The sequence below is a fragment of the Xenia sp. Carnegie-2017 genome, unplaced genomic scaffold (assembly GCF_021976095.1).
Source record: "Xenia sp. Carnegie-2017 unplaced genomic scaffold, XeniaSp_v1 HiC_scaffold_6, whole genome shotgun sequence".
Classification (NCBI taxonomy): domain Eukaryota; kingdom Metazoa; phylum Cnidaria; class Anthozoa; order Malacalcyonacea; family Xeniidae; genus Xenia; species Xenia sp. Carnegie-2017.
Window position 1 is genome coordinate 6,322,339 of NW_025813526.1, and position 12,674 is coordinate 6,335,012.

The window sequence follows — 12,674 nt, forward strand, 5'->3', positions numbered from 1 at the left end:
CACATGTGTACTTGCTCTTGTAAGTCTTAAGAAAAAAGATTGTTTTGCTGTAAGGTGCTGGCGTAAATATTCATTACACTTGCAAGACGCCATCACGCCGTGCATTGAATTCGCATTACGAAAATTATGGCGATTTAAAATTCTGCGTAAAAGGATGTCACAAGAATAATATTTCCATAAAGGCAAATTTTGTTTGTACAAGTCATATTTTTTCATCAAAAGTAAGAAACGATGCTGAAACATAAGACAACTGACACTCCGTATAAAGTAAACATTTTTAGTTTAAACGCTTCGACAAAGACAAAGCGTTAAATAAGCCGTTCGGTTTTATTCACTATGATGATATGATGTATGAATTTCGAGTTCAACGTTATATGACTTCCATGTACCCATATTGGTTTTCCGTCGGATGAAGTTAATTGTGATAACTCTTTGAATGTCTTCGTGGTGACAAATTTGAATATCGCCTTAAAGAGAGCAATTGCCATAGCGAATGGACTGGAGACCAAATAAAAACCACGAAACCCTAGATAAAACCGAGAAAAAACTAAACAGAGAAAACGAAGAAAACATCAAGAGTTCGGAAAAGAACTATTTTAGAAACTTTGCATTTAGGCAAACAACTCGTCAGTTGTGAACATTTGTTATCTGTTTGGGTGAATCAACTTGTATATATATGATTGGTTTTGTTGATGACTCATCCAGCATGGGAGATGGGTCATCAAAATAAAGCCAATTTGAAAATGAACTACTTCTTAGTTTCCCTCAGTGAGAAACTAATTTTGTTTAGTTACTTTAAACAGGTCGACTAAACCGGACTGTTTCTGCTTATTGCATGCCTAGGTCGTATGGTCTAAGTATTACCATGGGAATTTATGCAATAAAGGTCACCGAACATACGATGGGCCCCAGGCTTCCTGAGAGGTTAATCTGGCCCTGGTTATATATGTATCATTATGCTATGTCTTTTATTTTCGTTGATCTATGCTCCTGCCTCCAGTAATACTTTGCTTTTCTACTCAAATCAATTTATTTCTTTCAACTTGTGAGTTTCTTTTTATCCGAATTGATGACCTTCCAAGTTTGTTTAATGTAATAAAGTGTTGCAATTCGCTGTGAAATGCAAGTCTATCAACAATCGTAATTTTAGAAAATACACTCAAACTGAAACTGTGAACTTATTACTTGATAATGATAGAGTTAGAATCGAAAGTTTTGAAAGAAAAATCATATTCGTTATATTTGTTTCCAAATTAATTAAGAAGAAAAAGAAACAGATAATTGATTTTATTAAAGAATGCATTTGAAATACTGCATTTACCGGATTGAGCATCAAAGTATTCTGTAGATGATGTGGGTGCAGCTTGCTATATGGTGTGGTTGAAATTGAAAATGGTGCTCTTAACTCTAATGAATTCTAAAGCCGTACATAATATTTGTATTTTTTAGGAAAAATAATGAAGGCAAGTTTAAGAATTTTAATCGTGGCATTTTCAATATTTATTTCGTCTTGCAGAGGTACATAACTTTTTACAACCATGCATCTATTGTTTTTTCATAAATGGTTTTTGACATATTAATATCCAATTTCAATTTCAGGAACAATAACATCTCCACCTGATGGTCAAAGATTTGTATTTTTACCTGGATCTTCTCACAATATAACTTGGACATTAAATGTTACTGGAAACAAAAATTAGTGACAGACTCCAATATTCACCATCACCTTTAACAGTGGAAGTTTTTAAATCTGGAACTTTGTGGCTGAAGAATGTAAATCAAAGTTACAATGGTGAATTTACATTAGCTATTTCAACTGTTCTTCCTACTCTTCGATCAAGAGTAAATGTTTATATTGCTGGTATGTTTAAATTATTTCAGTCTTTCTTGTGTTGTATGCATTGTTCTGAGTATTTAATGGGGGAAACTTGGCCTGAAAATTTTGGCGAAAAAACGTTTATTACAGTTACTTGTTGTATTTAGAAATTAAACTGGTGCAGCTCAGTAAGTTAGAATAATATTGCCAACTTAGGAATCTTATTCATATAGCTACATTTAAAAACAATCCAAATGGTAAAAATACAACCGCAACACTTTAAACAAGGTGATGGCTCTTTGTGGTGTTATTGATACTATTGCATGTCTATAAATTGTAAAATCAACAAATACATAGCTTTCAATTTACACAAAAAATGTATACATTTAGGTAGTCAGTAATTAGGCCCTCCTCTAGTTTGAATAACTGGATTAATGCGCTTTGGCATAGATGTAGTTAGTCTGGGGCACAGTTGTAAAGCTGATTTCAACTCATCAATATTTTTGAAAAGTACAAGGTCCGAATTATCGCAAAAAAATTGCTTCGCAACTTTTTTCGAATAAGTTCCTACCGACCCCCCCGTTCCGATCGACCCCCCCCCGATCTACTTTCCTCTCGCAATTTTTACAATGCACATGATTACGCCAATATTTTTTATTAATTTTAAAAACTATAAACTAAAATCCTCGCATTCGTTCTCTTCCAAATCGGAAAGCGTAGCTGCTGCAATATCAACAACGTTTGTAGATGACGCTGACTTTGATCGCCTTTCTGCTGGATACTTTCGTGGTTTTGCCTCATTTGGGCGTCTAATCTTTTGCTCTAGCCAATATTGGAGAGCTTCCTCCGCATTTGGAATTCTTAGCTGAATGAGCAACAATTCTGCAATGCTCCAACTTGGCATTATGAGCAACAATTCAATTATATGTACTCTTTTGCATTATAACATTTTCCCAGATGCTTTGCCATACATTTACATATTTTTCCATTTTTTCTGCTCCAACTATGTAGCTTTTGACGTGGCACTAGCAGAAGAAATATTCAGTTATCCAACTGTATAATACGAAAGGAAAACGATGCATTTACTATTCAAACCTTCAAACGATTCCATTCTGAGACGACTTTGTCAATGTTGCATCCATTCTGAACAAGTAAAGCCTGGTAAAACTCTTTCAGTTCTAAAATTGCCTTGTCGCCATACCGCTTAAGTGCTTCGTCGTCCTTGGGCCACATTGCAAAGTCCAATATGACTGGCAGATTTTTAAACACCACACTTTCTCGGAACTCTTCAAATCTTCCTTGCACACTCCTAGACACTGCATCAATAATTTTTTCATAAGTTTTCGTTACTTTCCTCCGGGACGCATTAAACCCTTTTAGCTTTATTTTTTGGTAAGAAACATCTTCAGAAACAGAAAAGGCAATGCTACGACATAAAGTATTACATTTACAAAACACTAATTACAACATTTAAAAGTACCTGCTTCATCTTCATCGTCTTCAAAGTCTTCCACTTGATGCCTGGTAATTTTTTGACGTTTTGTCAAAGGTTGGTGAGGTTCTACTATGTAAAAAAACATTTCAAGCGTACGTAAAGTCAGGGACTCATTCATCAATTACTTGTGGCTTCGCACTCCTTCAAAAACCGATGAAATTAATAAGTTTTTCGGAGTCGTCCTGAACGCATTTATTGATCAATTCTTTTAGTTTGACCATAGTCCACTCAAATTCGTTAATGCGCTTCACCGCTTTAACAGGGTCGTGAACTTCCTTTTGGAATCCCAGGCTAAGAACCTAAAAATAAAAGTCACAACTCTTAATTTTGCACCAGATTATATATGTTGTGATAAGACAGCAAATCTGAACATTGAAGCGTTATACTAATTACCTTCAAAGGCGTCAAAATGTCAATGTATACTGTCATCAGCATAGGATACTTTGCATACGTCCATTTTGACAAAAAACCCTTCAATTCTTCTCTTTTTGCTGGCACCGAATCTGTTTGGGAAAATGACTCAATGTGTAGCATGTATGCGCCATAATTGGCAACAAAGGTCTCCATGGCTTTCAACTTGTGGGTGATCCATCTCGTTCCAAAGGCTTTGGCTGGCTTTGCTATGCTCTTTTCGAAAATCTCGCTGAATCCCTTCAATTCGCGATAGCACTTTGCCGACTTTTGGTACAAGTAATACAATTTAGTCAGGAGCTCATCCACTTCGTCAAATTCTGATTAAATGAGTAATGTATATATTATGAACACATTATTCTGAAATTCAACATCTTAAACAAAAGAAGTGTCTAACTGTTGTGACACCATACCTGTTCCTTTAAAAGCGTCTTTAACAGCCAGTTCAAGGCGATGGTTGAAGCAATGAATAGTAAGCAGCCATGGTGAGTCTTTGCGAAGTTTGGCTGCAAGTCCGTTTATGCTACCCAAATTTACCGAAGCTCCATCCACGTTTAGCGCTGCCAGTTGTCTTGGGAAATTGTTCATGTGAAACCGGGAAAAGCAATCCTGTATCATCTTCTTAAGGCCATCTGCACTTGTTGATGTAGGTGATTCAATTGCTAAAAACCTTATTTGAGGGATACCTGTCCATTGAAAAAATAGAAATAACGCATCTAAAGACAAGAATCGAAATAATTCAGTTCAGTGTATTGCATTTACCTTCACTGCTTATAAAAAGGAGATACAAAACTTCCTGTTCAGAAACGCCTTTGTCAGTGCTGCCGTCGGTCAACAAAGAAAAATAGCGTGTTTTCTTCAATTCAGACATCAGCTTCTGCTTGAGTTTGTCAGCAATTGAATCAGTGATGTTTGCCATAGCACGCTCGTTTCGGAATTTGGAACTGCGAATCATTCCGTTCATTTCGTTTAACGTAATGATGCCCTCACTATCGCTATAGGGTCTTTCTGAAGTGGCTAAATAGTAGGCAGTGTTGAAACGAGTAATCATTACTTTCCTGTCAATCTCTGCATTTTCATCAAACCTCTTCCAATTGGAGATCGTTCAACAACTTGTGCGCCAAAAGTTTCGCCCAAGGACTTCTGATCAAAAAGACGTTTTGCATGTTGATGTGCTTTACCTTGGACATGTTTTTTCAAGCTATCTAATTTGACAGATGTTGTCCCATCTATCCATGCTTGCGAAAAACCAGCTATTGAAGAAATTGTTGAGGAGAATTCCACACAGACAGAACATTTTAACGCTTCTACTTTTTTCTTATCTGTACTAAGACTTTTGATCAATTTAACGTTTAAATCTCGCTCCCAATTTTCTACAGTGTTTTGCTTCGCCATCGTTAACGTATGCAGTGTGTATTAGTTTGTGACTTTGTCACTTCGCGTTTTCAGATAATATTGAAAATGTTACGTTTCATATTACAATTGATAGCGACGTTTTTTAAAAAGTTGCGACCATTTTACGATAAATTCCTGTTAGTCACATTCCTGAGGCATGATGTAATAGCAACGCTTTGAAATTATGCAAATAGTGCAAGAAATTTGATCATTTGATATTTCTTTTGACGTTTTTAAAACTTAGGGAGTGGTCGCAAAGCATAATAAAAACACATCCATCACAGCAATATAAAAAGAGTGCTTTCAGTAAGCAAATTTACATTAAATAACAAGAAATGCGAAATGAGCTTCGCAATTTTACGAAATTTGCTTCGCAATATTTCGCCAAAATCGAAATCATTTCGCAATTTGCGATTTGCGAAGCGCTAATTCGGACCTTGAAGTAAGAATTGTACCGATTTCTTCACAACTGCCCAAAGTTGTGATTGGTGTTGAGATATGGTGAATTAATTAGCATACAAGTTTTGGCCCTTATCGTTAGCCAATCAATTGGTATGAATATTTTACATTCAGCTCTGCCCAGCTGAATTCGTTTGAAAATACAATATTCAGCAATTATTGAAAGAGGTTGTGTGTAATATGAAAAATTATAAAGGCCTCGGTATATTTTAACCGCTGGCAGATAAGATCTACCAACTCCCAAAATTAAGTTCTCTTGTGACAGAAAATTAGATTAATTGTAATGAAATGTTCTTCTGATTCATGCAGGTTTTTTACTTCGCGACTTGTTGAGTGATATATGTTTTGTATATGAGAAAAGAAAGATTTAAAGTGACTCGTTTTAAAACATACGTAGGCTTGAATTGATAACTTTATCCAACTCTTTTTCTGTCTTCCAGACCTAACGTGTGGCTCCTAAATAAATATGGCAACGAAGTAAATGAATTTTGAGTCTAAGCCCAAATTAACACCAAGATGTTATTTATAGTCACAGCAAATTTTCCCATATTTTAAAATGTTGCTCTCCTTATGTGTTACCAGATAAATTTGACTGTGCTTATCAAAACGGACTAATGACAACATATTTAAGTGATGAAAATTTTATGCTTTTAATTTCAGTGAAACCAAATGTTGTACACAATTGTTCAAATCTTCTGGTTGTGAATGAAGGTGATAATGTGTCATGTGTATGTAGAGGTGAAGGAGGTAACCCTCCTGCTAATGTCACATGGTTTGATAAAAATAACAACATATTTGGTGATGATGTTGGAGTTGTAAGTAAGACATTAGTAATCACTAATGTTACAATGAATGATGGTGGAAATTACAGATGTAAAGCACAAAGTTATAATGATCCACGTTTTAGAGATGACAAATCCATTGAAATACAAGTGAAAGCTGCTTGTAAGTTTCATAATTTTGTTTCAAATTTCATTTTCGACGTTTGCAATTATAAAAACCTATAAAGACAGTAGAATATGAATTTTATTCTTTACAGATCCACCACAACAAACCAATATTACCATCAGTCCAATGTCAGTAAAAAAAGATCATGAAGTGACAATAACCTGTGAATCAGATGGTTATCCTGAACCAACCTACACAATTTATCATAATGGTACTGGTAATATGCGTGTTGTCAGTAATGACAGGACATACATCATTCAATCTGTCAACTTCAATAGCGCTGGTTCATATCGTTGTGAAGCAAAGAATAAACGTGGAAGTGATTTATCTGATGTTAAAAATCTGACTGTCAGCCGAGGTAACTTTAAGAATCTCAGTTTATCTCTTGTTGGACTTTTATTTTTCATTATGTACGAGCTATTTTGGTGGCAAAAATTGACGGGCTATGGTCATCTTAAAATATTAATGAAGTTCTTTTACTTCGCTGCACTTAAAACAGTCGTATGAAATTATATTAAACACTAGAAGATTGCTACGAATGCAACAGCTTTTCATTTTATTGCCGCACCAACTCAAGACTTTAGTTTCCCGTCCGTTTCTTTATGAGATTGAACTATAGGTAGGCAGAAACATAACTTGTAGCGTACACTAAGTTGAGTGAGTACGCACATAACAAGAGAATCACAGCGTTATATCAATATCGCCAAAAAATACAGAAGTTTTCGTCGTTCAGTCGTCGATACAAACTAAAGTTTAAGTTAGGGGAGCTTAAAGAAAAATCTACTGTTGTTTCTAGTGTGGTGAAGTAAATGTAGGGGAGTTCAGTAACATTAACCATATTATTTCTTGCTATATGTATACATTCTTCAGTAAGCGTAAGTAAAAAAAATTTCAGCATATCTGTATTTCATTTCAACGGTATTAAAGTTGCCTTAAACGTTAATTGCCTTGAGTTTATTAATTTAAATAGATTACTTGGCGCTTAAACTATTTTCATGTATTTCATGGCACTCTAAATGTGTTTTAACATACTATAAAAAACAGAAATAAAAGAATTTCATTAATGATGTAATTCTAATACGAACCATTTCTGTCAATGTGCTAGACCAACAAAGTTCTTCCAGTTCATTGCCGACAATGTCTTCGTCGATGACCATTTTGCCATCAGCTAGTTCCGCTCCCACTAATAACGGTAATTTTAACGTTTTCTGTTGTTAATTTCAAGTGGAAATATCATTTTTGGAAAGCATGTATTAACCTTAATGTTTTTAAAGCTCTCTTTAAAATTCAGCAATTTTGTTCCCATTTAGGACGCTAACATACTTCAGTGTTCCTTTTTTGCTTATGACAATTGTTTTAGTCTGGCTTTTGGCTATTTTTAAATATTTGTTTGACCTAGTAGTTATTAATAACACTGTTTGATAGAATTTATCAAAGTTCGCAAAGATGGCGACGGTGTATCAAACATCGGTCTTATCATTGGTATTGTCGTTGGAATGTTGTTCCTTCTCGCCATTCTAGTTGTCATTTTCTGCTGTTATAAATCAAAGCAAAGTAAGTTCAACATAAGAATTTTTAATTAATTTTTAATTTCAAACACCGCACTGCATAAAACATTCATAAAACATTCATATAAGAATTTTTCATGGTTGGAAACGTTGAGTAGAATTCCTTTTTTATTTAAAAGCTGTCGTTTATGTCAGATTATTAACCATCTACTTTTGTCTTCTTTTATTTGTAGAAAATGGATACCAGTAAGTGAATTGTTTGTTTTAATTGTGTTTGTATAATTTGTAATGGTGATAGTGTTTTTGTCACATGTATCAGTTATAAGGGGAAATATCGAACACGACGGGCCATTTGGCGCCGTGGTGAAAATAACGTAAAATAATGTGAGAAGGTCGTGTATAATTAAGTTCACAACGTCTCATTGTTCGTGCTGTGAAGAACTTTGAGTAACTGTTTTTGTTGCTATTTAAGTTTTTCTCGGATTTCGTCCATAGCATGTTAAAAATTTAATCATGGTTGTTAATGTTGCAGTGGTGAAAATGGTGTTGAACCTTTAGCTGGAGCTAATAATGCACAACCCAATCATCATTATGAAGAGGTTGGAGAACTTAGAGAAAATCCCAATAAATCTGTTGATAATAGAAGTAAACCACCAACAAGTAAAGCAGCACCACATGTGTATGCCTCGATCGATAGAGAAAATAGAGAAGGAAATCCGGTTTGTTGTGGATCTTTGTCATTTATTATTTACAAATAGGATTTGTGCATTTATTTTGTTTTTGTTGGATTGTGGTGATGATTTTGAATGCATCATGGAGATTATGCAGGGTGTTTAAAAAAAATTGCTCATATTTGAAAACACCCGCGACATTTGGAATTTATACAATTCAGCAATACATGATCCCCAAATACCTGTAAACGCAATTGAAAACAATACGTACGAATTGTTTTCCATTGAAACTTGATTTTATATGAGACGATTCTCTCTAATAAACGCTTTGACTCCAATAGTTGCACCCCACACGTTGCCATTGTTAACAGTGGGTTATCGATTGGGCTAAGAAACCGTATATTTAGTCTTGACTTTGTTTTTATTTTCTCACAATATGGTGATAGAGAATGATGTAAACGTCTTTCTATTTAACTCCTTGTGTCAATTGAAGGCCCCCCTCCCCTTTCTAGGCTGCTATTTCATTTATTTAACGTCCTGTGTTTATTAGGTCATTTACGATGTATAAAAAACCTATAAATATTTTATCATCTTATGTATATATGATAAAATATATCGTTAAACATTAAAAGTTTCTCCGGATTTTTATATATAATTATATTGAGCTTTCGACTCGATGCTTCCTGCCTTCTTCAGAATTTATGAAGTTATTAGCTTATTACAATCCGGCGAAACTTTCAATTTTGAACAAGAATTATGTCTAGATTACAAATTTTAGTAGTTAACTAATATATATATATATATCATCGCAGGCTCAAGTTTTTTTATTATAAAATGTATTATGTCTAAAAATAGTCATAATACATCTTATAATAAAAAAAAACCGGGGGGATCGTTTTTGAGGCAGTCAGCGGTAGTAAACATAAAAATAGAGAAGGGTGAGCCTGTGATAATATACATATATATATTAGAATAGTGGATAAGAGTAATATAAAATACATAAACAAGAAGATTTTATAAAAAAGTTATATATTTCAAATACAATATAAAATAATTACATTGATGAAAGTCCAAAGTCCAATTTTTAAAATGATATATGGAAAGTCCAAAGTCCAATTTATTGAAGATACAAATTGTCTTCCTTCAATGCTTCATCCACAATAAAAATCGATAAAAGGAATCAACCTTTTCACCAAATTCTTCATCCCAAAACCAGTTAAGCCAATCTTCTATTTGTAAACAAAGACATGGATAAAAACTTGACCCAACTTGTATGTTACACATTCTAAATTTTGCCAAAGTCCAATTTACTGATGGTATAAATTGTTTCGTTTCAATATATCATCGACAAGAAAGAATCGCAAATATGACTCAGTCTTTTCACCAACTTTGTCGTCCCAAAACCAATTAATCCAATCTTCTATTTGTACACAAACGCATGTAAAAGAATTTGTAGAAGATGGTATGTCACACATTGTACACACACATTGTAAATGAGGGTTTCTTTTATTGCTTTGAGTTATTTCTTAAAAAACGACTTCAAACGATTGCAAACACCAACATATTTATATTCTTTTGCCTTATCCATAAATAAAAGAATAGGGAACATATTCAACTTCACCTCTATTTGATTTATATGGAAATTGAAAAGTTCATAATCTCCTTCATAATAAAGTTGATTCTGTTGAATTCTTTCTTGTCGATTATTCAACCAATGAACAATATTTCCTCTCCAAAGAAATTCATTTGCATTGTGGCTGTAAACACATTTTCCATTGGGATATTTCTCAGAATGTTTTTCAACATAGTTAATACAGTTCAGTGGCTTAGTATTTTCTCTTGTATTTAGTCTTGATGCATTTACCAGTTTCTTTGACATCATGTAAATAATACCATGAAAGCAAGCCTCACAATGATTACTAGTAACCAATCATTGTAATGCTTCCTTTTATGGGTTTTTTTTATTTTTCTTTTTTATAAGTACAAACATTTTTACCCAAATAATTTTATTTTGAATTAATAAAAAATCTTTTTTTTTGTCTTTTTTTCTTACTTTATATCTTTTTCTACTTTTTCATACATTTCTTTTATATTAAACTCAAATTCTATTCTTAGATGATTTATAAATTCATCAATTTTCTCTGTAAGTCTTTCTTCAATTTTTTTTATTTCTCCATTTATTACTGGTATTATTTTGTTAAATTCAGAAAAAACTTTTGAATTTACAGAAGATTCAATTTCACAATAGATACATTTTGTACATGTTGATTGCTTACATATTTTTAGAGGAGAAATACGGTGTGAATTAAAATTATTAAATTCACGAAATGTTGGTGGTTTTCCATATGAAATATTTCCAAATCCACCATAATTTTTGGAAGGGTTATCCACATCATTTTTTTCCATCTTTCTTTCTTTCTACATTGATATTAAGGATTTATATATTACACTTTTTAGTAAATAAATAAAAACATATTTCTTATTTTTATAAAAAATTGAATTTCTCAATTTTTCATCATATTTCTTTTTTATTTTTAAAAAATTCGAATTTCTTACCCTTTTTATCACTCTTTTAATGTAAAATCTTCAATAAAAGATTTATTTTCATTTGAATGTTTTGCTGTCTAATTGATAATGGCAAAATCTTCAAATCATAGCATTACTTTTATATTTGAGCGCGATGAAGATTTTGATGAAGAAAAGATTTAAGTCAAATTATTATGAAATCAGAATATATATCTAAATTCATTGATGGTGGTGGAATGATTATTTTAATAAAGAAATTGAAGATGGAAGAAAATTTAATTTCAAATTATATGATGAAGGGATGATAATCAGCGAAAAGATAGTATTGACATATTTATAGAAAAATTGGAAGACTACTTTTATTATCATGATGAAAAGAATTTTATAAGCACATTACACAATTGGATTTAATTAAAGTGTTTTATAAAAATATTATTGAAAAATTGTAATAGTAACTATATGATATATATAAGATGGTAAAAGTAGCGGATATTGCATAATATAATTTCTTACTGGTAAAATGACTGTTTTGTACAGAATTATTGTATTAATTGCTGAAATTTCGGAAAAATGGTTGCGGTCTTCAAATGCAAATTTAATATGGATAAAGTATTATATATATCACCGCAATCATCATGCGACAACCAGATCGCTTCAGTTTACCAGATGATGTAGAAAATATATTTAAGAAGACGAAGTTTGATTGACATTTGAGTGTTAGATGTTTAGTATCATTTCTTGCTGGTGATAATGGCGGATTGGCGAAGCAGAACTATAGTATTTTTCTTAACTCCTGATGATGATGCTGATGTTGATATTTCGAATAAAGTGTTTCTATCTTCAGATGTTATTTTGAGTTGGAAAAAGCAGTGCAGGGTTTTTGATGTTATTGATGAATGTCAAGAAGATAATTTAATAATGAATTTTGATGCAACTGAAAAGAAATATATCTTTGAACAAAAATCACTTATTGAAGCATTTATTAAAGTATTAAAAAATATTTGGATGAAAATGATGATAATCATCAACATTTTGAACAAATGAAAGTAGTTATGAACAGTAATGTTGAAAAATATTTTCCTATGTAGCTGAATAGGTGAAGATGTGTGTATATATATAATTTACCCTCCATGTAAAAACAGATTGATGAAAAATGTCTCGGATACAGAAGTATCAATGTATGTTTACAAATTGTATACACTCTAAAAAATTGTTCTTTTATTTTAAATGTTGTGAAAGATTTTATCCATGTCATCATTGTCATAATAAAGATCATTTTGCAATAAAAAGTCAATCCAAAAGATATTTCCTGGATAATGTGTAATTATTGTGGTTTGAGCAAGGAATTCATCAATATTGTTTCAAGTGTAAGAAAAAGTTGGCTGATTATTTTTGTGACAAATGTAAGGTTTACGATGATTATTCGAAAGATCCTTATCATTGTG

At 32.5% G+C, this 12,674-nt stretch overlaps 1 protein-coding gene across 4 annotated transcripts; it reads left to right on the forward strand.

The window, feature by feature from the left end:
* Window positions 1-1,484: 1,484 nt before the first annotated feature.
* LOC124457581 (basal cell adhesion molecule-like) lies at window positions 1,485-9,334 on the forward strand. 4 transcript variants are annotated; one of them, XM_047007803.1, is made up of 8 exons: window positions 1,485-1,518; window positions 1,600-1,861; window positions 6,237-6,521; window positions 6,616-6,882; window positions 7,630-7,716; window positions 7,950-8,078; window positions 8,266-8,278; window positions 8,565-9,334. In XM_047007803.1, the coding sequence occupies exons 2-8, from the start codon at window positions 1,678-1,680 to the stop codon at window positions 8,788-8,790; spliced, it is 1,191 nt and encodes a 396-aa protein (XP_046863759.1). In that variant the 5' UTR covers window positions 1,485-1,518; window positions 1,600-1,677; the 3' UTR covers window positions 8,791-9,334. The 4 variants fall into 4 exon arrangements, with proteins under 4 accessions (XP_046863759.1, XP_046863760.1, XP_046863761.1 ...); XM_047007804.1 differs by having other exon boundaries at window positions 7,962-8,078; XM_047007805.1 differs by lacking the exon at window positions 7,630-7,716.
* Window positions 9,335-12,674: the final 3,340 nt, after the last annotated feature.